The sequence below is a fragment of the Brachyhypopomus gauderio genome, unplaced genomic scaffold (genome assembly GCF_052324685.1).
Source record: "Brachyhypopomus gauderio isolate BG-103 unplaced genomic scaffold, BGAUD_0.2 sc83, whole genome shotgun sequence".
Taxonomy (NCBI): Eukaryota; Metazoa; Chordata; class Actinopteri; order Gymnotiformes; family Hypopomidae; genus Brachyhypopomus; species Brachyhypopomus gauderio.
Window position 1 is genome coordinate 430001 of NW_027506904.1, and position 23322 is coordinate 453322.

Genomic DNA, 23322 nt, shown 5'->3' on the forward strand with positions numbered 1-23322 from the left:
ACCACTTTAGTGATTACAAACACCACTTTAGTGATCACAAACACCACCTTAGTGATCACAAACACCACTTTAGTGATCACAAACACCACCTTAGTGATTACAAACACCACTTTAGTGATTACATAGTGATTACAAACACCACTTTAGTGATCACAAACACCACCTTAGTGATTACAAACACCACTTTAGTGATTACATAGTGATTACAAACACCACTTCAGTGATTACAAACACCACTTTAATGATCACAAACACCACTCTAGTGATTACAAACACCACTTTAGTGATTACAAACACCACTTTAGTGATTACAAACACCACTTTAGTGATCACAAACACCACCTTAGTGATCACAAACACCACTTTAGTGATCACAAACACCACCTTAGTGATTACAAACACCACTTTAGTGATTACATAGTGATTACAAACACCACTTTAGTGATCACAAACACCACCTTAGTGATTACAAACACCACTTTAGTGATTACATAGTGATTACAAACACCACTTCAGTGATTACAAACACCACTTTAGTGATTATAAACACCACTTTAGTGATTACAAACACCACTTTAGTGATTACAAACACCACTTTAGTGATCACAAACACCACTTCAGTGATTACAAACACCACCTTAGTGATTACAAACACCACTTTAGTGATCACAAACACCACTTTAGTGATCACAAACACCACTTTAGTGATTACAAACACCACCTTAGTGATTACAAACACCACAAACACCACCTTAGTGATTACAAACACCACTTTAGTGATCACATAGTGATTACAAACACCGCTTTAGTGATCACAAACACCACTTTAGTGATTACAAACACCACCTTAGTGATTACAAACACCACTTCAGTGATTACATAGTGATTACAAACACCACTTTAGTGATTACAAAGACCACTTTAGTGATCACAAACACCACCTTAGTGATTACAAACACCACTTTAGTGATTACATAGTGATTACAAACACCACTTTAGTGATTACTAACACCACTTTAGTGATTACTAACACCACTTTATTTATAGACTTTAGTGGGTCTTTAGTTCTGTTCTGTTCTCTCTAGAACGTTGTATTTTGATGACATTTTATTTATTTATTATTAAAGTGACTTCATCCGTAGTGTCATCAGTAAATGTAGGTAAGGTGGTTTCTAATAAAGTGGTCTATTGATAGCTGGGGTAGGCAGAAAAATGGAGAAATCCCAAAATGAATTGACTAAATCTCCAGTAAAAGTCAATAGTTACCAAGTGAACAAATGATTCCCAGCTCTAGATTGTAGCTGACAAATATTTGCCTGAGATAAACTATGTTAGAGTAGAACTGCCATTTGAAAACCACATGCAACAAAATAGATGTGAAATCCCCCAGAACCCAGAGTCAAGTCCCCCATAACCTTTGACCCTTTGTGTACATCTGGATAGATTGGTCTGCTGGAGGAAAAATTACAATTCCCATATTCAAAATTATTGAAAACATGCATGATATCATACTGTATATCACAATAAGATGGAAGCAGCACTGAAACAAAAACATTACAGCTATTTAATATTGACATAATGACATAAATTATGTTGTTGTTTTGTCTAAGCATAGCCTGAAAGAGACTAAATTAAATAAACAGATAAAGACATCAGTTTAATAAATAGGTTTAGTAAGAGTCTGTAATTAAGTTCAGTACATATCTCAGAAACGTCAGAAATAATGAGCCTGCCCTTAACCATCTTATGAACTCACTGGATGATTCAAGCATAGACGTTTGTGCCAAGCCCACAGGAAGTCAACTAGCAGCTGACACAAAAATGGGGTTTAAGCTAGATCATATAATATCTTAACTGTTTAATGTAATTTTCATCTTAATGCTACAGGAAATATTTTGCTATTTTTTTATCTATTCAGACAAAAGTAATTTAACTTTTCTGAAAAAGTGAATGGTTCCTGTCAAGACAGACAGACAACGTTCAACACTTGTTTTTAGGGGTTCTATGAATGTACATTAGCATTAGCCTAGTTCAGTATAGGTTCTTCAATAACTTCAACGTCAAAGTCCTTCTCATGACGTTGAGATACGCTGAGCGAGGACAGAATGGCGACACCATGTGGTTTATAAAAATGGACCTGGGTTGGTTTGTTGCAGACCTTGTCCTCAACTCTGTCTTCATCCTTCTTTAGTATACTGTGAACTGTGACCTGATCATGTCCTTACCAAGTGTGACCTTTCACCTTGGGGATCAGATGTATCCTCTCACACAGGAAGACTACATTCTCTGGGTATGATGTGCTCAACCTCAGTATTTTAAACATGACCATAACACAGATGTTTCCAGGCATTGGTCCTAGTCCACATGTTCATTGGTCAATGTTACAATCAATCAAATAAGTTCAAGAAATCTCCGCCCCTTTGACCCCCCCCCCCCTCTATCTACAGCAGTCGCAGTTTGGGGAAGACATTTGCACTGTGACTTTCAGAGCACTGGACATACCACCTCCGATGGGTCCTGTGTGGATATTGGGAGCCAACTTCATCGCCCGGTACTACACCGAGTTCGACAGGAGGAACAACCGCATTGGCTTCGCCCAAGCCGTGTGAAGGTTGCCAGTACCATCCACAATCCCCCTGCTACTGCACCACTTCCATATAACTCCCCCTCCCATTAAAGCTACACGAGTCTACATTTCCTTCGTCAGTCTACCAAGTGAGCTCATGACTCAGCTTGAGACAAATGAGCTAAGGTGATGCTGAAATAGCATTATTTTTTTTATCTTTCTTTGGTTCATAGTTTGATTCTTAATAGCAGAAACTGGGCCTATATCAGCTCTTAGAAATCACACAGAACGCCTTTGCTCTTTTAGGACTCGGTAGTGTCCAAATCGCAGACATGTTACCGAAATCCTATAGAGAAATGCTGTCAAATGCTAAATTCTATCACAATTTTGTTAGCAGAGCCTTTTTAGATACTATTTATTGAACATCTTTTTAGAGGTAGGCCTTCCTGGCTCTGATGCTGGCTCAAGAAGCAGGTCAAAAGGCCAAGGTCTCGTGCACTGTAATTTCAAATCATGTATCAGAGCATGACCACATCAGCCTTCTACAACACGGCTGAGGGCTGGTCTTATAGGGGTGCTCCTGGGAAAATCCTGACAAGCTGGTAGTTTTAAGACAAGCTAGCCAACCTTATGTACTGTTGTATTTCTGACACAAACACACACACACACACACACACACACACACACACACACACACACACACACACACACACACACACACACACACACACACACACACACACACACACACGATGTATATATAGGAGAAGCTCATGTTTTAGAGATCGCCAACTTCGTAGAGTTCAGGGCCAGTCCATGTTTAACACATGTGGCACTAATATTAAGATCTTTCTGATGATCAAGTGTGTTATAGGTATGTGTCACAGTACTGCTTACACAGTACACAGTAGTGCTTCAGATCTTGAAACTAGTGGTTGAGTTGCCACTCTGCAACGAACATTTTACATCCAGAACACGTGAGCACCTGTTTAAAAAAATTCTATTATAAATTCCATTTATTAATGGCCAACATTTGCATGTTGAAGGGGGCTTAATTAAACCTCTAACCCCAAGGCAGGCTTTTAAAATCTTTATTTTTTACCTTTTTATCAACACCTTAGAAATTGGTGTTGTTATTATTATTATTTGTTCTATTGCTTTCGTTGTCGTCTTTGTAATCAGTTATTGCATTAAAATGTGCTTCACTGTATCAAAAATGAGTGATTCATGCATTTGATTTTGTACATGGTACAAAACTAGCTTTAGAATATCTAACAAAAGTAGATACCATGCCCTGTTTTACTATACAGACCTTAACCACAATATGAACCAACTGAATGATTCAAGCATACACATACAACATTACAACTTTAATACAACATTCGTTTCATGGTGGCCCGTAGGAACAACAGATCAGAAACAGCTTCATTTAGTGCTGACGTATCATAACAGAGGAATCAAGACCCTGGATGGTTATTTGTTTTATGCTTTTCTCTCACACTGAACTGAGGCAACACAGTGTTCACATTGAAAGGGCGATGAACCCGAATGCCAACTCCAACTTCCTGCTGTGGCTAAATGCCTCCTCACAGTGTGAGTTAGGACCATCACCTCCACACAGTGTGAGTTAGTACCTTCACCTCCTCACAGTGTGAGTTAGGACCTTCACCTCCTTACAGTGAGAGTTAGGACCATCACCTCCACACAGTGTGAGTTAGTACCTTCACCTCCTCACAGTGGGAGTTAGGAGCATCACCTCCTCACAGTGGGAGTTAGGACCTTCATCTCCATACAGTGTGAGTTAGGACCTTCACCTCCTCACAGTGGGAGTTAGGAGCATCACCTCCTCACAGTGGGAGTTAGGACCTTCACCTCCTCACAGTGTGAGTTAGGACCTTCACCTCCTCACAGTGTGAGTTAGGACCTTCACCTCCTCATAGTGCGAGTTAGGACCATCACCTCCTCACAGTGTGAGTTAGGACCTTCACCTCCTCACAGTGTGAGTTAGGACCTTCACCTCCTCACAGTGTGAGTTAGGACCTTCACCTCCTCATAGTGCGAGTTAGGACCATCACCTCCTCACAGTGTGAGTTAGGACCATCACCTCCTCACAGTGTGAGTTAGGACCTTCACCTCCTCATAGTGCGAGTTAGGACCATCACCTCCTCACAGTGTGAGTTAGGACCTTCACCTCCTTATAGTGTGAGTTAGGACCTTCACCTCCTCACAGTGAGAGTTAGGACCTTCACCTCCACACAGTAGGAGTTAGGACCTTCACCTCCTCACAGTGTGAGTTAGAACAATCACCTCCTCACAGTGCGAGTTAGGACCTTCACCTCCTCACAGTGTGAGTTAGGACAATCACCTCCTCACAGTGCGAGTTAGGACCATCACCTCCTCACAGTGTGAGTTAGGACCTTCACCTCCCCACAGTGAGAGTTAGGACCTTCACCTCCTCACAGTGGGAGTTAGGACCTTCACCTCCTCACAGTGGGAGTTAGGACTTTCACCTCCTTACAGTGTGAGTTAGGACCTTCATCTCCTCACAGTGTGAGTTAGGACTTTCACCTCCTTACAGTGTGAGTTAGGACCTTCATCTCCTCACAGTGTGAGTTAGGGCCTTCACCTCCTCACAGTGCGAGTTAGGGCCTTCACCTCCTCACAGTGCGAGTTAGGACCTTCACCTCCACACAGTGTGAGTTAGGACCTTCACCTCCTCACAGTGTGAGTTAGGACCTTCACCTCCTCATAGTGCGAGTTAGGACCATCACCTCCTCACAGTGTGAGTTAGTACCTTCACCTCCTCACAGTGTGAGTTAGGACCTTCACCTCCTCACAGTGGGAGTTAGGACCTTCACCTCCTCACAGTGAGAGTTAGGACCTTCACCTTGATGTAATTTCATCTAGCCGGACCACCTCCTACATCAAGGTCTGCTAGAAGTTCTACCAGACTGTAAGGTGGGTTTGTGGTCCTAGCATGGCTTCCTGATTCCTGATATCTGGGAAACCTTTAAATAGTGCTGAATGACAACAAAGACTCATTTGTTCATCTGTCCCAGTGCATGAGTTGCCTGACCTGTACCTGAACATCCCTGTTTTTGTTGCTTTGACATCTTTGAAAGAATAAAAGTCCCTTTTACAAAACTACATTGTTATCGACTTACACAAGGACACCCCAAAACAATAAATCAATAAAAAAAACAAGTTTTAAAGACAGCTAATTAAAATCAGTTGTTTAATTAGCTGAGTGTAGGAAAATTATTTTTGCTTGTATCTTGTTTGTATCTTGTGTGTGTGTTCTCTTTTTGAGCCAGATAGCCTACAACATAAGAGTCCAGGATGAGGACAGAATTTGCACTTTTCTATTTACATTTTCCTGACTATTTCTGAACCACCATGCATGCATTTGAACCTTGGGAATACGGAAGATACGGAAGGTGAACATTTGCACTTTCACAATCCTTTTACACACATCCACAGTATAATTAGACAAGAGAGACAGTACAGCTATAATTCTAGCTGTGAGGTATCTGGAGCAGGGCCGAGGTTTCAGGTCCTCCTATCATGAACAAAGACAGGAAAGATCAAGAGGCCATACACACTCAATCACGAGGGAAAGCTGTGACATAACTCACGAGGCTTTCATAAGACGCCTGTCTAGGGTGAGATCAAACGCATCCTGTGATAGAACATGTAGAACATGTATACGTCTTTATTCCTGTTGTCCCTCTCACATCACTGATGAACTTTCAAATGGACAGAGCAGGAAAATGCAGACGCTTATGACCAATGTTAACCTGGGGGATCGGAACCGGAAAAGCCCGGCGTGCTGTCTGGGAGCGTCTGGAACCCCTCCTGATGCCTCCTGACATGGAAACATCTCTCCCGCTTCGCCAGCGTTTCTGGCGCATCCTTCCATTGTCCTCCGTGTCGCGTTAAAGGTTAAAGGTCATCGCAGGCATCTGCGCAATGACTTTGCAAGAAACGACCACATTTACAAGAAACGCCAGAAGCGTGAAGCGTGTAGACAGCAGGCCTGTTCAGAACCCGCATGGACACACCGAGCCGCTCCGCCGTTGGAAATGCCACTCCGTTAGGAGGAACGTGTAGCTGGCCTCCATCTTGGTCACGACTGGTGAGGTTTTGACCACAGACCTTCAGCCTCACCGCCGTTTCTGATCACCTTGCACCTGCACCCACAGCCGTGACACTATGGTGTCACCCTCACTGGCAGGTTGAAATGGTCATGCAAATATTACCTGGCCTGAACAAACTCACAGACGTTTGGTCCCGTGTGTTTACAGTTTGGCATTAAACGCTGATATATAACACAAGACGTAGGACTTTGCAGTGTGTGTAGTCTTGTTCTCACTCTGCATCGTGCATGACGAGACCAGTGCCAGAGTTACTGGTTCACCTCAACAGCTTCTTCAGAGACGAGACTTTACAGGTATGAAAGAGTTGTGACTGCGGCCCATATGACCCTAGCTCATGGACTTCCAACTGAAATGTATAAGGCAAATAAGAAATACAAGAATAGAGACAGAGAGTGAAAGAGACAGAAAGACAAAGAAAGTGTGGGGTGGGGCTTGAGAGGAGGGAGGAGGAGAGAGGAGAATGTTCCAGATCCCCCCAGGACTGGCTCTGGGGGTACTGGTTTTGATTTGGAGAGGTCTAAAGGAGGAGGATCCTTTGCCTTTTCCTGCTCCGGATGAAAACAGCACTCAGAGGGTTCAGACATTTTCTTCACATCAAACTCAGCATGACAAGCAGGATCCCAAACTGCTCAAATGCATCTCAACAAGGACCATAGGTTTCTCCTGCTTGATCCATGAGCCAGATGACCCTCCTCAACCAGCTTCACATTATCCACAAAATCAAGGTAGATGAGATACATACATGCTAGACCTTTGTGTTTGTGTTTTCTAAAATGAAGATGTTGGAATACGATCAGGTGTTAGTCATAAAGTAAAGGGATTAGCACTGTTCCAGATGTACACGGTATTTTCTTCACAAATCTGGCAACATTTACAGGAGAAATGAAGAGCCCCTTATGAGCTTCTAGTCATGAAGGAGTTTGAGCCTTCACCTTCTTCTGCTCTGAGAGCTTCTATAAACATCTGGATTCATGACAGAGCGCTATAGAGTTAATTCAGTGGTGATTTCTTTAAATTGACTCACTTTTTCAATAAAAAGTGCACCGCTTAAGACAGCTGTTTTTGTTTGCTGATCTCTATTAGATCACATTAAATCCTTTTTTGGATCTCTGTTGGATCTCTTTATCATATTGGAGATTGGAAAACATTACTTTGAAACAGCACCTTTTGTCTTATTTACTACACAGGTACTGAACCTCGATTTCTCCAGTCTCCTAATCATCACCTTCTCTTTCGTGGTGTGGTATCCATCTCTGTGTTGATGCCCATTGGTTATTTAACAATCGTTTGCAGACGTGCCTAGAATGTAACGTAGGTGACCGCAACAAACATCCTCTTGGAATGTTCTACACATCTGCAACTTTACGTCTTTCTTTATGATCGATCGTAGCATCACAATCAGAACACGACTGTCATATATCAGCTGTGTTGATGCCAATGCCCGTGTTTGTTCCCATGGATACCTGGGCGAGTATCTTATGCCAGTGCTGTGTGATCAGAGCTCTTCCAGGTCATGAATGATGTTCTGTAAGGTTTGTGTAGAGGAATGACCCACTTCTCCATTACGGCTCCTGTTTCTTGCGGCTGTGCCTTATTCATTGCAAATATGCTGGAATCACGGCATGCAGGACAGAAACATGTATCATGGCAGCCTCTGCTCTTACTCTGCATGTAAAAGGGGGATTTTGTTTGCTGACCCATATTGTATTCAACTTTCAAATAATATAAAATCATAATTAATGATGGAAAATATAAGAACAGCCATGTGTAAACAAATTGGTCAAAGATGCTATTGTGTTGCAGACGCTGTCACTCACCTCATGTGGGGGAAATAATGTGTGGAAGAGGAGACCTTGGATATACTTAGAAATCAAATGATCAAAACATGTATTCGTGGAAAGACAGAGAGAGAGAGAGAGAGAGAGCGAGAGAGAGAGAGAGAAAGAGAGAGAGAGAGAGAGTGAGAGAGGAGCTTTTTTACACATTTCCTAGTGTAAAGGAATGTGGAATGTTCTTGCAGCTTTGAAAACATGTACGACAAAGCAGCCGACAGATGTCCTGACCTCCCAGCTGCACGTCCATTTTGATTTTACTGGTGAATCCTGTTTCAACTGTTATTGAAGAGGGGGACAGGTGTACAGCATGAGTACAGCAGCTCTTACAGCGTCGACCGTCCCTGCCAACTAACACTCATGTCCCTCTGTGTGGCTCTGTGTGTGTGTGTGTGTGTGTGTGTGTGTCTTACATGTACCTAGGTGAGGAGTGTGTGTGTTCTTGTGCTTCTGTGTATTCCACTGTCTGTGATGGACATTCCTGGTCCCTGCAGACACTCCATAACCAGAGACCACCTGCTTCAGATGAGTAACCTGGTGAGCCAACCTCACATGTCCACACTGCTCTCTGTTTTCACCTATGAACATGTTAGCTGGAACTTATAGATTTAACAGCAACCCTTCTAATTTTTTCTGGTTTTCTTGCTTAAAGACTCGTGAAGGCAATGAAGGATCACAGATAATGTAGATAAGACCAGTGAGCCCTGACAATTCATCACCATGCAGCATTACATAGAGAGTATAAGTACTGATTTGCTGTATGTGAACTGGGAGGACTTGAATGCATCTGGGTCTGCAGACGGTGCCAGTCTTATCATTGCAAAATTTCAGAAGTGTCTACTTGTTCATGTTAGGCATAAATCAGGTTTACCCATGGCAGGAGATGTGAGAACTATATATGCATACTTTATATGCATACTGCATACTATATATGCATACTGTATATGAATACTATATCATTTTTGTGTTTGCGGTTCATGGGCATTGATACTTCCCAACGTTTGCATTATTCCTCAGATCAATATCCAGTTGCGGGATGGATGCTCGATAACTTACAGGTTCATTGAGAGGAACAATCTGGTAAGAACACCTCCTAAAACCAACCAAGAAACTCCATTTGTTTTCTCTTTTCTGTTCAGTAGAAACCCAAGTTTCACACTGGCAAACATTTTAACAAAATAAGTGTTTCTCCCTGCTATTCCTGGAGATCTACAGTATAATGCTGACTTCAGATTTAACTTCATCTTGTTCACATAATTACATTCTGCAGGTGCATTTCAGTGTTGGGATTAAGTATGTCAGGTTAGGACTGTTGCTAAACTTCGCAAACATCCAGACACCCCTTTAACTTTGCACCTGGAGAGACACGGGGTCTCTGTTTATGTGGTCACCAGCTGTGCTTCTGGAATATTCTTTACTACTAACTCGAATCATGTGCACACCTGATCCAGTTACTTCAGTGCCTTTAGATGCTAAAGTCTTTGACTTTTTTCGGAACCAATAAATCACAGCAATTTCATTAAAACAAACACTCAGAAAGTATATCCATAAGGAGTTTTCACATCTGAGGGACTTGCTGCTCATAAACAGCAAGGCAACGGCTCCACCCGCCCTAAATGAGGTGTGTGAGCCTTACCTATAGGACTCACCCTGAACTGTGTCATCCAGCCTTATTCAGGACAGGCCTCGAATCACGGGACTTAGTATTAAAGCTAAACGCCTTTATGTGGTAGAGCTCCATGTAGGAGTAGGAATGAAGACCTCTGACCTTTGCCTTCCGGGAATAAGGATACAATTTAGAGTAGCATGCTGGAGGCATGCTCAGAACTGCTTCGCCCTCCTGATGTTGGCGAGACGTCGGTCTTCGTAACTGCTACTACGCCTGTGGGTCTTTCAGAGCTTGGCGTGCTACGTGAAGGCGGCGATGCCGCGAGTCCTGGACCTGCTGAGCAAGCACTTCGAGTACGCGCGGGGTTCAGAGGGCGCGACCTCCGTCCTGGCCCTGCGGAACCTTGTCTTCAACATCTACTCACAGCACTGCGTGCCTGTCCTCAACGAGGAGCTGGAGGTGGGTGGGCGTGCGCTGCTGTCGGTCACCAGCGTTTATACGTGGCCAAGAAAGGAGAATACAGCCAAGAAGAGAGAACATGTTCCGAGTGCATGCTGGTTTTCTGCAGTCTTGGTTTACATTTATAGCAATTGGCACACACTCTTATCCGGGGTGACCTACATGTTTATTTTTATGATGGCAGTTTTTCTTCACACGGGGGAAGCAAACCCAGGTCTTCTGTGCACACAGCACCTGGTTCTGACTCCCCCTACAGGAGCTGCCTCCAGGGAGAAAACAGAGATATCACTGTCATTTTAATGGAAGATGTCTAATAAAGGTAGATGTTTATGACAACTTTAAAGGTAGATGTCTATGACAACTTTAAAGGTAGATGTCTATGACAACTTTAAAGGTAGATGTCTAATACTTATCGATAAAAAAAATACAAGTTTCACCTAAAAACAGATAATAATTAATGAAAGTTATGTTGGAGATCTGTGCCATTTGGTGTTTTAAAACTCGATGCACCCAGAGCAAGTCTTTAGATTTTCATTTACTGAACTTGATAACAAGAAAGTAACCCTTGAGAAAACAACACAATAACTACCTATATTATTACACTACATTAAGTCAACTACTTAATCAACTACTTTTAGCAGACCCAACACACAATTTAAACAAATACTAGTGTAAAAAATCTTTAAACACCTTCAAAAATATTTGTTTAATTCATGAACATCACAAGCATCCACCCCAACTGTAGACCTGTGGTCTTTTTTAGACTTAAAATTTTTAATGAACAGAAATGCTCTCTGATTTTCAAAGAATGGTGGATTCTAAACGTTTGGTGAAACATAAAACACACATGCTTCTTTTTTACTCCTTGAATGATTAATATGCTTTAAATAATAAATGGCTTTTGTCAAGTGTGCTGAATCATATTACACAGACGAGGAGGCTAGATTTCAAAGTGCACACATGTGCTTCTGCTAGGTAGCTAGCATCAATTAGCATGCTGATAATCAAATAAATAAATAAATAAATAAATAAATAAATAAATAACAAAACCAAAGTTATAATGAGAGATTTAAAATAACTAGTATCTAGGAAGAAATCCCTCCCTTCCCCATTGAAGGCTTCTAGAAAGTTCTCCCTAGTCAGGGATGACTGGCTGCGATGCTGAAGGTCTATTGCCCTGCAGAGCTCCAGCAGACCTGGCTGTGATGTTCTGGGATTGGAGGGGTGGAGCTCCAGGACTGTGAGCTTTGCGCAGAACTGAATCTCTTCTCTTTCCAACACAAGCATACCACTGTGTATCACAAAAATAAAGTGAAACGTCAAATATAATTAAGCTATCCTTTATTACCATGTAACATTCTAGAATAAAAGTCTCCTCTCTTCTTCCAGGAGGACCCCGTGGCGTTTGAGAGGCAGTTCACCGACTCCCCAGTGCGAGCTCTGCAGAGAGCCCAAGAGGTTTTGCTTCTCTACCTGGAGCTCATCACGCACACGCACACGGCCGTGGACTGGGAGTGTGAGGTGGAGTACGCCAGTCACACACCTGCCGCCATCACAGACCCGCCCACCATCACAGACCCGCCCACCATCACAGACCCACCCACCATCACAGACTCGCCCGCCGACACAGACCCGCCCGCCAACACAGGTACGCTCAGGTCTGTTTGCAGATGACACAGTCCAACGACGTCAAACGGGTTTCAGTTCTCTTGGGTCATCTGTGCAGAGGCTGCACTAGGCCAGGGGGGATGGCCTCCACAGAGCTCCTCTGATGAGAGCTTCTACAGAACGGGCTTCATTGTGCTTTCAGTGAGTGGGGGGTTCCTCCTGGTTCTCTGCGTTTACTGTCTCGTAAACACCAAGGTAGGTCTTCTTTCCCAATCGCATCACTCTATGAAAAGTGATTCATTTTTTATTAAAATGTCTAATTCTAATTTCAATCATTTTTAAACTATATTTTCTTTCATGACAGAGACTTCAAGGTCAACTCCTGACAACTAGCTACCGATTCAGACAGGTGCTTCTCCTTAATCAACATCCATAAGCCAACCATAAAACATTCCTCTGATCTTCCATTCCAATTCTCATGTAGTTTCAGCATTTCACACTGATAAATAAACGTCAAAATTTACTGAATATTATAGGCCTACAATAAGGAAATGTTTCGATCATAGCTAACATTAACTCTGTTCCAAAACACAAGTAAACTGTTGATGACATATCAGCCATTATCCTCCATTAAGAGGTCACATCCAGACGCAAACAATGGGAGACGTTAGTCAAAATCTCCCGTAAAAGCACTAAATGTGCAGAATTCTTCTGTCAGCATTAACTGGCGTAACCATTGACACCAATCGGCCTTCAGGTGCTGAATTGTTTTCTCCTTGCTTTCCAGATGGATTCCATCTCCTTGCCAGATGTTAGTCCATGAGGCAACAGGACAAATCTGCTCTCAGCAGCGCCCGACGGCTTTAACACCCCCACCTGTCCAGTAGCTGACTCACGTTCATCTGGTGAACGTCTCACGGGCCAAAGTTTTCACACACACACACACACACACACAAAAATACTCAATACTCACTTTTTATGTATTCATTACGGTCAATGTAAACTGTCTGTATGTAAATATACTCAGCATGCTGTACTTATATTTTCCACAAACATTGCTAAAAAATAAAATAGCAAAGTGTTTTAGATAAAAAAAAAACACAATACACAATGTCTTGTTTGAGAGATGTTGAACTGGGCCATGGATCAAACATCACCAAATTTACAGTCAAATTAGAATTGTAATTATGAGTCTATTTCAAACCTGCATATTTAAACATTTATTCTCATGCCAAGATAATAAAAAAAACTCCATCTGTGGGTTTTGTTTATTGGCCTTTCTGCACTTCTGTCTCAGCCCATTGGCACGGTCATCAGTAAAGGATCTGTGAAAAAAGAAATCTGCTTTCAAATCTAATCTTTTATAACACTCATTTCAGAGATCATACAGTGCCCCATGTATCCGATTCAGGGGCTAAAATTACTCAAAGGTTGGACACAAGGTTATCAGTTGTGAATGTGAATCATGTAAACGTGCTGACAAAGGAATAGGAGATGCCAGACCCACATGTTCAACAGCTCACGAAGTTTCATTTTCATTTTTGTGTTGTTGTTAGTCAGTGATCACCAAGGCCTCCACCCTGACAGGACCAGTGTGGTTCTCCACCACCCAGGCAGGACCAGTGTGGTGCTCACCCACCCAGGCAGGACCAGTGTGGTGCTCACCCACCCAGGCAGGACCAGTGTGGTTCTCACCCACCCAGGCAGGACCAGTGTGGTGCTCACCCACCCAGGCAGGACCAGTGTGGTTCTTCACCATCCAGGCTGGTAGAGAAAGGGGCGTTGACACACATTCCAACATGATTTGGTAGAAAGAACGAGGAGCAGGAGTTATCTGCTGCTATATCTCTCCTCACACGTACATGGCCAGAACCATCTAGAAACTACAACAAAACACAAATAACCACATTATACAGACCCAAATGGGAGGTGAACAGCTCGTCTACCAACAGGAAAGTGCTGTACTTTGATGTCATATGGCGTCTGAAGACGCATAAAATTACAGAATCAAGAGGAATGAAAACAGCTTTACACGTGGCTGGTTGTGGTTGAAGCTATGACTGATCCAAGCTACAATGACTGCAGTCATCTGGAACCTTAACGCCATGAGAAACTCAACTTGACTGAAGAGACCAGACAGGTATTCCAGTTAGGAATACAGAAGTACTCCAATTTTAACTGTCAACAGTTTTTACAACTCAACAAACAGAAAGACAACGGAGTCCCCAGGGTGCTTATTTTCAAAGCAATTTTAATCATCTGTACAAAATCGACCAAAGTTTGATTACAAAAGGCTATAAATGTAAAGGTGTTCTCAGACATCCGAGTACATCAAATACAGCTGATGGGGTTAAGATGGAGGGGGCAACAAGCCTTCATTTCTGTCATTTGTACACCATCAACCTCACAAAAATACTCATGAGAGTCACAAGAGTCTTGACAACATGACAACATGCCTAATATATACAGGATGAAGATCAGCTTTGTTGGAAAGAAAAGCCTTGTTTGAAAACTTAAGCAAGCTGTGTTCTACGTGACTAGGCATGCCCAATGCATCAAGAGCACGGAAAGGATAAGAACGCTGTTTAAAAAAAAACAAAAAACAAACAAAAAAAACCCCCCGAAACATCAAAATCTCCTTCAAAACTGGTTAGGAAGAGCCCAGGACGCAGTCAGTGTGGGTCAGTGGGTCTTTAGCTTTCCACTGGCTATTACTGACCCAGACTAGCTGACCCCTCATCAGGCAACTGAACAGGTTGGTGGGTTTGCGGGTGTGAGGGTGTTTCCTGGGCGGGTGGATCACCGCCGCGTGGGCATCAGTAGCTGCGTGGCCGTGACCGAGTCGGGGAACAGGTTGTGGTAGGTGGGGAGGGGCACGTAGGCGGCCGTGATCATTTTGCCTGTCGGGAGGAGAGAAGGAGATGTGCACTTTAGCAGGAGAAACGCTCAAGAGCGCCACCGCAAATACGTGGACCACGGAGGCATCTCGGGACGGGAAAAACGTCTTACCGGCGAACCAGCGTCCGTGGAGGGCGCTCACGGCGGCCATGGCTGCGGGGATGGAGGGACACTTCACGTACACGTTACCCTACGAGGAGAGGACGGAAGGACTCCGTGTAAGCCTGAGGGAAACCACGTCTGGTGGGCACGGGTGGTTCTGACCGGGCCATGTCGCCAGGGGAACCCACCCCGCATGCGGCGGAACGTACCTGGGCGGAGTTCTTGTCTACGTAAATGTGGATGATGCCTCCGTGTTTGTTGCACTCCTCTATGACATCATCACGAATCTCCGAGTCCCAGCCAGGGTCGTTTTCTCTGTAAAGAGGGAGGGAAAAAAATGAGGGGTTTCAGCTAATAAGGGTCGATCTCCTAAAACACACGTGTGCACATCGCTTGCTCGTGACTGTAAGATGAACACACACAAACACACACACACACACACACACACGTATCCAGAATGCTGGAGCGACTCACGCCTGGGGGTTGAACATGTTGGAGAGCTGCAGGCAGTGTGTGGCCAGCGGCTGGGTGGGCAGGTTCATGGCCTGGTTCATGGAGGGGCTGGGGATCAGGGCGGGGGGCGCTGTGGAAACACACAGTGCTGCTTCATTCAACACTATATACTCAACACAGCACAAGCACCACACATGAAACGGGGACCGCTCTGGGGAACATCTCCCCGACTCCTGAGAGCTGAGACTAACCAAGACACGTGCGGCCAATCAGAAGAACTCGCTGCACACTTCCTGTCCCCGGCATAGCACTTGTTACACACCGTCTGCATGTTGGTCAAATCTATTTCTATGTGCCAAACGTGCAACTCTTTGAATATTTCAGCTTCCAGCGTTAACAGGGTTTAGTATAAGTGTCTACAGAATCAGCTCTGTGTATTTAGGTGACGGAGATGAATAGATACAGAATGTTAAGAAAAGACAGAATGCAAGACTCAGCCATCTGCCTGTAGTAACTGAGGAAATAAGTCAACTGTGCATTCCCAGGGAGACACAGAGCAAATTGTGACGACGTGCGTTCAGACGGTTGCGTTCAGGTCGGTCCTCACCCCCGGGCAGGTTAGCGAACGGGATGGAGCCGCTCATTTGGAGAGCCTGTTGTGCGGCAGGAGGGATCTGCAGGCCGGTACCTGGACCACGAAGAGGAGGAAACAGCACAACCCAGCAATCAGTATGACGTGACGTTCGCGGGAAGCGCTAAAAGCAACACTAGTTCGCACAAAGTTCTACCTCGGTGTCACAGCGCAAAAAAAGCACTCTAACAAATCCCCAACAAAGCCTTTAACACTCCATCAGGGGTCTCCCACCCATGCGGGCAGGGGTGCCTACCCTCGGCGAGGCGGGCCATTAGCTGCAGGCGGCCCGTGGTTCCCAGGTCGATGCCGGTGCGCTCCAGCTCGTCGTTGTCCAGGAAGGAGCTGGCGGAGGAGCCGTCCGAGCGCTCGGTCACGTGGCCCACCTTCATGGGCCGACCCGCCAGCTCGAAACCGTTCAGCTGCTCCAGGGCCTTCTTGGCGCACTCGGCGTCCGCGAACTGCACGCAGGACAGGGGTCAAAGGTCAGGAGAAGGTACCACACTCAGAGATTAGCCAGACAAAGCTTCAAACTTTTGATTGTGTCCATCACCGTGCCCAGATCAGATTCGAGTAGCAAAATGCCACAAGGAACAGGACTTTTTTCCAATCAGATTTGAGCCACACTGGTACTTTATCCGTACGAGACGTTCATAGACGCAAACGAGCTCATCAGTCAGATCTGATTTAATGTAGCCCCTCCCCCTCCTCACTCATGCTCAGTGTGTCTCGTTTCTGGAAACGTTGCTCTGCTGTGTGAACAAAGTTCTACCCTCCAAACTCGGACTTCCATGGCGGCGTTACGACTACAAGGAGACACTCACCGATATGAAGCCGTAGCCTTTGGACCGGCCCGTCTCGCTGTCCATCATCAGCTGGATGTTCTCGATCTGAGCGGGAAACACGCAGGGAACACGATCAGCACTCGCGTCCCGCACACCCAGCACTCGCGTCCAGCACACCCAGCACTCGCGTCCAGCACACCCAGCACTCGCGTCCAGCACACCCAGCACTCGCGTCCCGCACCCCCGTCCCGCCCCGCTCACCCGGCCGAAGGGCTCGAAGATGCCCCGCAGCATGTCCTCGGTGATGTTGAAGTGCAGCGAGCCCACGTAGAGGCGCATGGGTCCCGCGCTGCCCTTCTGCAGGATGCTGGCGGCCGCCGCAGCCGCCGCCCGGTTCTTCTCAGCCTGGAGAGAGAGAGAGAGACCCAGTGAAACAGAGAGAGAGAGAGAGAGAGAGAGACGGGCAGACAGACCCCTCTGCGGGCGGTACCTGTGAGGCCTGGACGATGATGGGCACGCCCAGAAGCTTCTGTCCCGTCAGCCCGATGGCCAGCGGCACGGAGGTGGCCTCCACAAACTCCACGTAGGCGATGCCCTTGGACCTGCGCGAGTTCCGGTCCGAAATCATCCTCACGTCTCGCACCTTCGTTACAAAAGACGAGGCGTTAGGGGAATCGCCGACAAAGAGGAAGGAAGGAGCCGTTTAAAGGCAGCAGCTGGGCTTACTTTGCCCACGGCGGAGAAGAACTCCTCCAAGTCTCTGGGTCGGATCCTGGCAGCCAGCTGCATGCAGAAGACGGTGCGGGCGTCTCTCTCCTCCGCGCTGAGGTTATCGATGGGCTGCCTGTGGGGAGAGCTTAGAGGTTAGTGTCAGTACACATCAGGCCACTGACTGCACCTCGTGTAAAGAACTCAGGAGGACCCGAACGGGTCAGAGCTTCCGTATGGTCACAAGGATACATCTCTAAAAATAAACAAAACAAAAACTATTTTAGAAACTATTATTCACTATATCAAACTCTGGAACAGTATGCTAATCTGGGTTTAGTATTATAATTAGCCACCCCTACTCCAATCAGTGACAGGAGACACGTGACGATGGGAAACGGGTTCTCTGACCTGACGGGGCTTTTGTCTCTCTTGGTGGGGCTCCTGCTTCTGGAGCGTCTGCGACCGCTAAAGGGAGGCGGGGAGGAGACAGAGAGGACAGTTCACTTCTGCTCAGCGCCGGCTGTGTATGTGCAGTCACACCATACGAGCGTGGCAGGCAGCAGGAGACACACAAGAGGGAGATTAGACGATAAAAACCTTGGTTTGGCCGCATGGGGTGGGACATTCTTCCCTCCAGGACCACCGTTAAATTTGGGTCCCAAACTATGACACAAAACAAGGGTCCGAGCGTCAGAGCCGAGCCAACAGCAGAGGGGGCCGCATGCTGGCACGAGAGGGCCCGTCTCCCTCGGCCTTACGGAGACCACGCCTACCAAGTCGAGCCAATCGGAAGGCACTCTGGGTAAGGTGAGCTTTGGCGTTAAGACACTATGTGGAGACGGCCCTCTAGAACCAACATGGGGCAGAGTTTGTTGTCCATGGTTTAATGAATATGGGCTGAAGACATTTGTGAGGTGTGGTTGATATGAAGTCATCTTAAGAGTATGTGTATAATGCCATCTATGCTGTAATGACAGCAAAATACAGCATCAAGGAAGATTACAACCGTTTTTCATCAGAAAGGCCAATGGCATTTCATCATTCAGTCCTATCGTATTTAAAACAAGAACGTTTTCCTTAAAACATCCGCTAAACTTTAGATTGGAGTCTACTGTACAGAGCACTGATGTGAAGGACGTGTGTGGACATTAGGGGCCACTGAAAGGCAGACGGGGACAGAGCAGATCCATCATCATGCACTAATCACAGCTCGCATTGATTTACATCCCCAATGCTGACCTGGGATCAGATCACACCTCCTCCATTAATGCTAACAACTGGTTAAGGCGGCTCAGAACGATGACGTCGCTTAGTCAAACGACCTTCCACGCGCTCGGCAGCAACGAAACGGCTCCAAGTTCACAGTTATCCTCTCCCAAGAACAGGCTCATATTTACATTTGGAGGAAACACGTTAAGGTGGCTATGGGACCTGACTACACCAGAGGTTCAAATAAACCTGCACTTCCTGCTCCAACAATATCCACGTGGCTTCATTTAAATCTATTTAAGAAAATGAGCTTTAACACGATGCTTCTCTGTGAATGAGCAGCTCAGTGTCAAAGCCGCATTATCACATTTTCATGTACCCTACACGACAGCTGTACTAGGACTGGAGGTTATGAGGGTTCGTAAACAAACATTTTTCACATCTACTCCGTGATCAAACTCGTGCATCTGGATGTTTTTAGTGTGTTTAGTGTTGTTTTCTCTACTAAATTGAATGTCTGTACAAATGTACTGTAATAGATTAGCATTTTGAAAATAAAAATCTACAGTAACATTAAAATATTCAAACATAATTTACCAATAAATATTACAGGAGCTCACGATACTACTAGTAAGTAATGACCAACGAATAGCTACTCGTTAGCGTAAATGGCCCCGTTTAATTTCTTTTTCCTCCAAACGGTGCTCTCCTAGATAAGAGTATGGAGAAGGTTCTTCACCCAGACCAGGTGTTTGGTTGAGCATGAACACCCCCCCCCACACGGTCGTGTTGAGCCGTACTCACTAGGGGCTCTTGCGGCCGCCGCGGTAGCGCCCGTGTCGTTCTTGGCCGCGCGAGTCCGAGCGGGGCCGCTCCCTGCTGCGCGAGCGCTTCCTCTCGCGGCTGCGGCTCTTGCGTTTCTCGCGGCTCTTCCGCCACTCCTTGCTCCTGCGCCGCTCGGGGCTGGCACTGCGACTCCGGCTGCGCCCGTGTTTTTTCCTGCAAGGGAGCGGGAGGGCGTCGACGCGTGGGGGGGGAGGGGGGGGTGATGGGGGAGGAGCTCGCGGAGCGCCGCCTTTAATCTCGGCGGAAACCCCGGCTACACCAAAAAAAGGAGGGGTTACTCACTTTTTGCCGTGCTCATCGTGGCCATTTGCACTAGAGGACTTGCTGTCATCCTAAGCGGGGTCGATAGAAGAACACCGTGAGGACGGAGAGGATACAAAGCAAGTCGTCAAGGGGATGGGGGGGAGGGGATGAGAGAAGATACAAAATATAATAATTTAGAAAAGCAGAAATAATCTCTCTGTTTGTCTGTTCTGGACAAGGCTTCTACCAGCGGGGTCCATAGAGATTTTTCCCCCCACTCTCCACCTCAAAGGTCACTATTATTTTCCCTTTTTTAAACTACAGTGTTCTCAGTCACAAAGTCAAATATTTTGCCCAAGAAATAGAATACAGAATACAGAGGAAAAGATCCCATTAAGCTGAACCGTCTTGGCATGCTAACAGTTGTCTGGCGGGACCCCCCCCGTGTCCAGAGTCTGACAGTGGCAGGACCCTGTAATCTTAAACCTATAGCTTGTTGCTAAGGGCGGGGTCACTAAAGGGTTTCCCAGAGTTGAGGCCGTGTCATTCCACGAGATCTTCACCCCGTAAGTGCGGTGGGACTGTGAGAGCGCGATGCCATCTCTGTCTCACATCTCGTCCTGAAGCAGACAGGGATGTACACGGCTTAGTCATAACGGCTCCCAAGAGACACGGCATCAAAGTAATAAAAAAAATAATTTTAAGAAGAAATTAAAAGGAAAATAAAATTGAAGAGAGATTTCTTTTGAAATGAATACCTCATGAAAGGTTTTGTGCCCAGTGTACAGATCAACCATCTTTGGGAAAGTTTTTTTTTTTGCTTGTGTGTTTTTTTTTAAAGGCAAACGATAAGACGCCTATTCTTAGTAATGAAACTCATTTACTTGATGCATTATACAACTCTAATGGAGCTTGCTATGATAAAACTGTATTAAAGAGGAACATGAACTTGGATGTACAATATGAATTTGATCTATAGTTAAGAGCATGCAGAAATCAAGATGCTAACTTATTTGATCTGGAGACCATCACAAGAGATTGGCTAGAGAGACAGTATTCATATTCTGGAAGTTTCAGTTACATATTTTACCAGGAGGGTAAAAGTGTACCTGATCAGTATATTTCAAAGCTCTTCTTTAGAACATAATACTTTCGGATTGTTGACCCGAAAACATATATGTGTTGCATGATGTATCTGATATAATCTGCCACTCATTGTAACCGCAATAAAAGCTATCACTATGGAAGATAAAATTTCAGCCTTGTCAGTCAATATAAAAATGTGAATACTGTCTCTGCTTCATGTTGGGTTATGTCCCTGTTTTATCCACTGCCATTCATCTTGTTGACACCAGAACAGGTGACTGGATGTTCTAAGATGAAGGTCTTTTGGTATTTGGCCTAAGGGATCACATACAGCAAATATATTCCGCAATGACTACCTTACTTTTTTCACAGTTCACACTGGAATCAAAGGTGTATTCAGGGAAGTAGAGGTGAGATATCATTAGGCAAGTCTATAAAAGAGATAGATGGGCATTTATTTGTAATTCAGATTAATTTCTGAAGCATCACACAAATAACATCATTGTCTTTACCACTCAGATTTGTCAGTCAGACATATCAAACACAGGGCTTCCCAGTTGCCATATTGTAACAGCTACTCAGTCATGTGCAAAACAGCATTGGTGCTTTCTAATGTAGCTAGGATTAAAGCGCCTAATCCTGGTACCAACCTTCTTGTAAGGGGCCTCGAGCATGGCCTCAATATCAAAGTCGTCCGCCATTGATCACCTGTTGGTGGAAAACATGTTATAATTAACGAACAAATAAATACAACGTCTCCTTATCCTTCTAACTGTACTGATATTTAGCTAGTGAGGGTGTTCATGCTCACATTAACCAACCCACATCGCATTATAAAGGCTATGCTAGTTAGCTAGCCACCGTATTGCGTGTAGAGGCACTACACTTATTTGAGGAAAGACTAAATTATGTAATGACTGCGAATCATGATTTGGAAACGTCAGATAAAAGAAACACTGAAAAATAAACGCATTTAATCGAAATAAAACGCCTACTGCAGATTACAAGGAACGGTTTTTTGTGAACAGTTGAGCCAGCTAAGCTAACACCTTTCCGCTTTCGCACTTCAGTTTTGGTGAGGCGATATTTCACACATATGATCGTTTCGGTCGGTTCCAAACGTGAGCACTAAACACGTCGAACGTCTTTTATCGTATATTTATCGAGATATGTTGGATATTTAGCGGACAACCCAGCACTATGTGTCCAGCCTCCTCGCCCTGTGGTGTGGGTAACTAGGCCCGGCTGGGCCTTCCACACACGACAAGCCCAATTACGAGCGGCACTAGCACAACACCAACTAGCGTGTGAACAAGATAAGATATAAAAACAGCAAACGTAAAAATATTGTAGACGTAATACCAACGTATTCGCTGAATTACCTTCGCTATATGTTTTTCCGTTGCACTTCGTCGCGAAATGATGTCACACCGGACATGCGAGAAACACACGGACGTGTTAGCTTAGCTGGCTAAGCTACCGAGCTAGTCAGCTAGCTGACCAGCTAACGTTGTTTTCGTTTTGTTCGGACTCCCTTCTGTAACGGTCTTCACTGCGATCACTCAACACCGAATATTAAAGCAGCAACAAAAAAAAGACGGTAACGTAACGTACGTCTACCGCGATATGCGAAACAGTTCGCCGTTGACCCGAGCAGCTAGCTAACTAGCTGTATTTGTTTGTGAGTTCACCTTCTGTGGGCAAACTTCCTGGATGTCTCACAAAATGGCGGACTCGGAATGGGGGTTCCCGGTCACGACTGGAGGGATTCCCTTACTGGGTCCAGGAGATGGATCTCCACCCAGGACAGGGCACTCCTCGACGGATCATCTTGGGCACAGCTCCGTGTAGTAGCTATAAGACTATTTATAATTTATTGCTGTGTGAAATTCTGTGTTGGCACTACACATGCTGGTCACCTTTGATCATCTGGATTACTGACTTGATCCTGTACACAATCCTCTAATGATTTGGACAACATGTAGAGTTGGACTCAGAGTACATGAGTATTGAGGTGATTCTGGACATCCATGCCTTAGTCCCTGTTGGGCTGAAATGACATTTTAGGGAAAATAAGAGAATTAGCTTGAATTGGAAAAATAATAAAATTACGACTGTAGTGTAATT

The 23322-nt window shown here is 45.0% G+C and overlaps 3 protein-coding genes across 6 annotated transcripts in view; 2 read left to right on the top strand and 1 right to left on the bottom strand.

Moving 5' to 3' along the window:
• ren (renin) overlaps positions 1-3777 on the top strand; it is an 8003-nt gene extending 4226 nt beyond the window's left edge. The window contains exons 8-9 of one of the 2 annotated variants that reach the window (XM_076991552.1): positions 2192-2290; positions 2448-3777. In XM_076991552.1, the coding sequence (XP_076847667.1) occupies positions 2192-2290; positions 2448-2609 (261 nt within the window). In that variant the 3' untranslated portion in view covers positions 2610-3777. The remainder of the gene's footprint in view (positions 1-2191; positions 2291-2447) is intronic. The other variant, XM_076991553.1, reaches the window with a different exon arrangement.
• A 3446-nt stretch (positions 3778-7223) lies between these two features.
• Positions 7224-13476, top strand: csf1b (colony stimulating factor 1b (macrophage)). Of its 2 annotated transcripts, none has more exons than XM_076991536.1 (8): positions 7224-7448; positions 8979-9092; positions 9573-9635; positions 10453-10623; positions 12013-12271; positions 12434-12486; positions 12596-12640; positions 13019-13476. In XM_076991536.1, exons 1-8 carry the CDS (start codon positions 7398-7400, stop codon positions 13052-13054), a joined length of 792 nt encoding a protein of 263 aa, XP_076847651.1. In that variant the 5' UTR covers positions 7224-7397; the 3' UTR covers positions 13055-13476. The 2 variants fall into 2 exon arrangements, with proteins under 2 accessions (XP_076847651.1, XP_076847650.1); XM_076991535.1 differs by having other exon boundaries at positions 7225-7448; positions 12350-12486; positions 13019-13469.
• Positions 13477-14465: 989 nt separating this feature from the next.
• rbm39b (RNA binding motif protein 39b) lies at positions 14466-22929 on the bottom strand. Of its 2 annotated transcripts, none has more exons than XM_076991485.1 (16): positions 22578-22929; positions 21846-21903; positions 20149-20198; positions 19825-20019; positions 18409-18474; positions 18220-18276; positions 17827-17944; positions 17591-17743; positions 17362-17505; positions 17140-17205; positions 16572-16776; positions 16292-16372; positions 15706-15814; positions 15441-15546; positions 15241-15319; positions 14466-15131 (listed from the first exon to the last, which is right to left on the bottom strand). In XM_076991485.1, the coding sequence occupies exons 2-16, from the start codon at positions 21894-21896 to the stop codon at positions 15031-15033; spliced, it is 1581 nt and encodes a 526-aa protein (XP_076847600.1). In that variant the 5' UTR covers positions 21897-21903; positions 22578-22929; the 3' UTR covers positions 14466-15030. The 2 variants fall into 2 exon arrangements, with proteins under 2 accessions (XP_076847600.1, XP_076847601.1); XM_076991486.1 differs by having other exon boundaries at positions 22887-22905.
• Between the last annotated feature and the right edge of the window lie 393 nt (positions 22930-23322).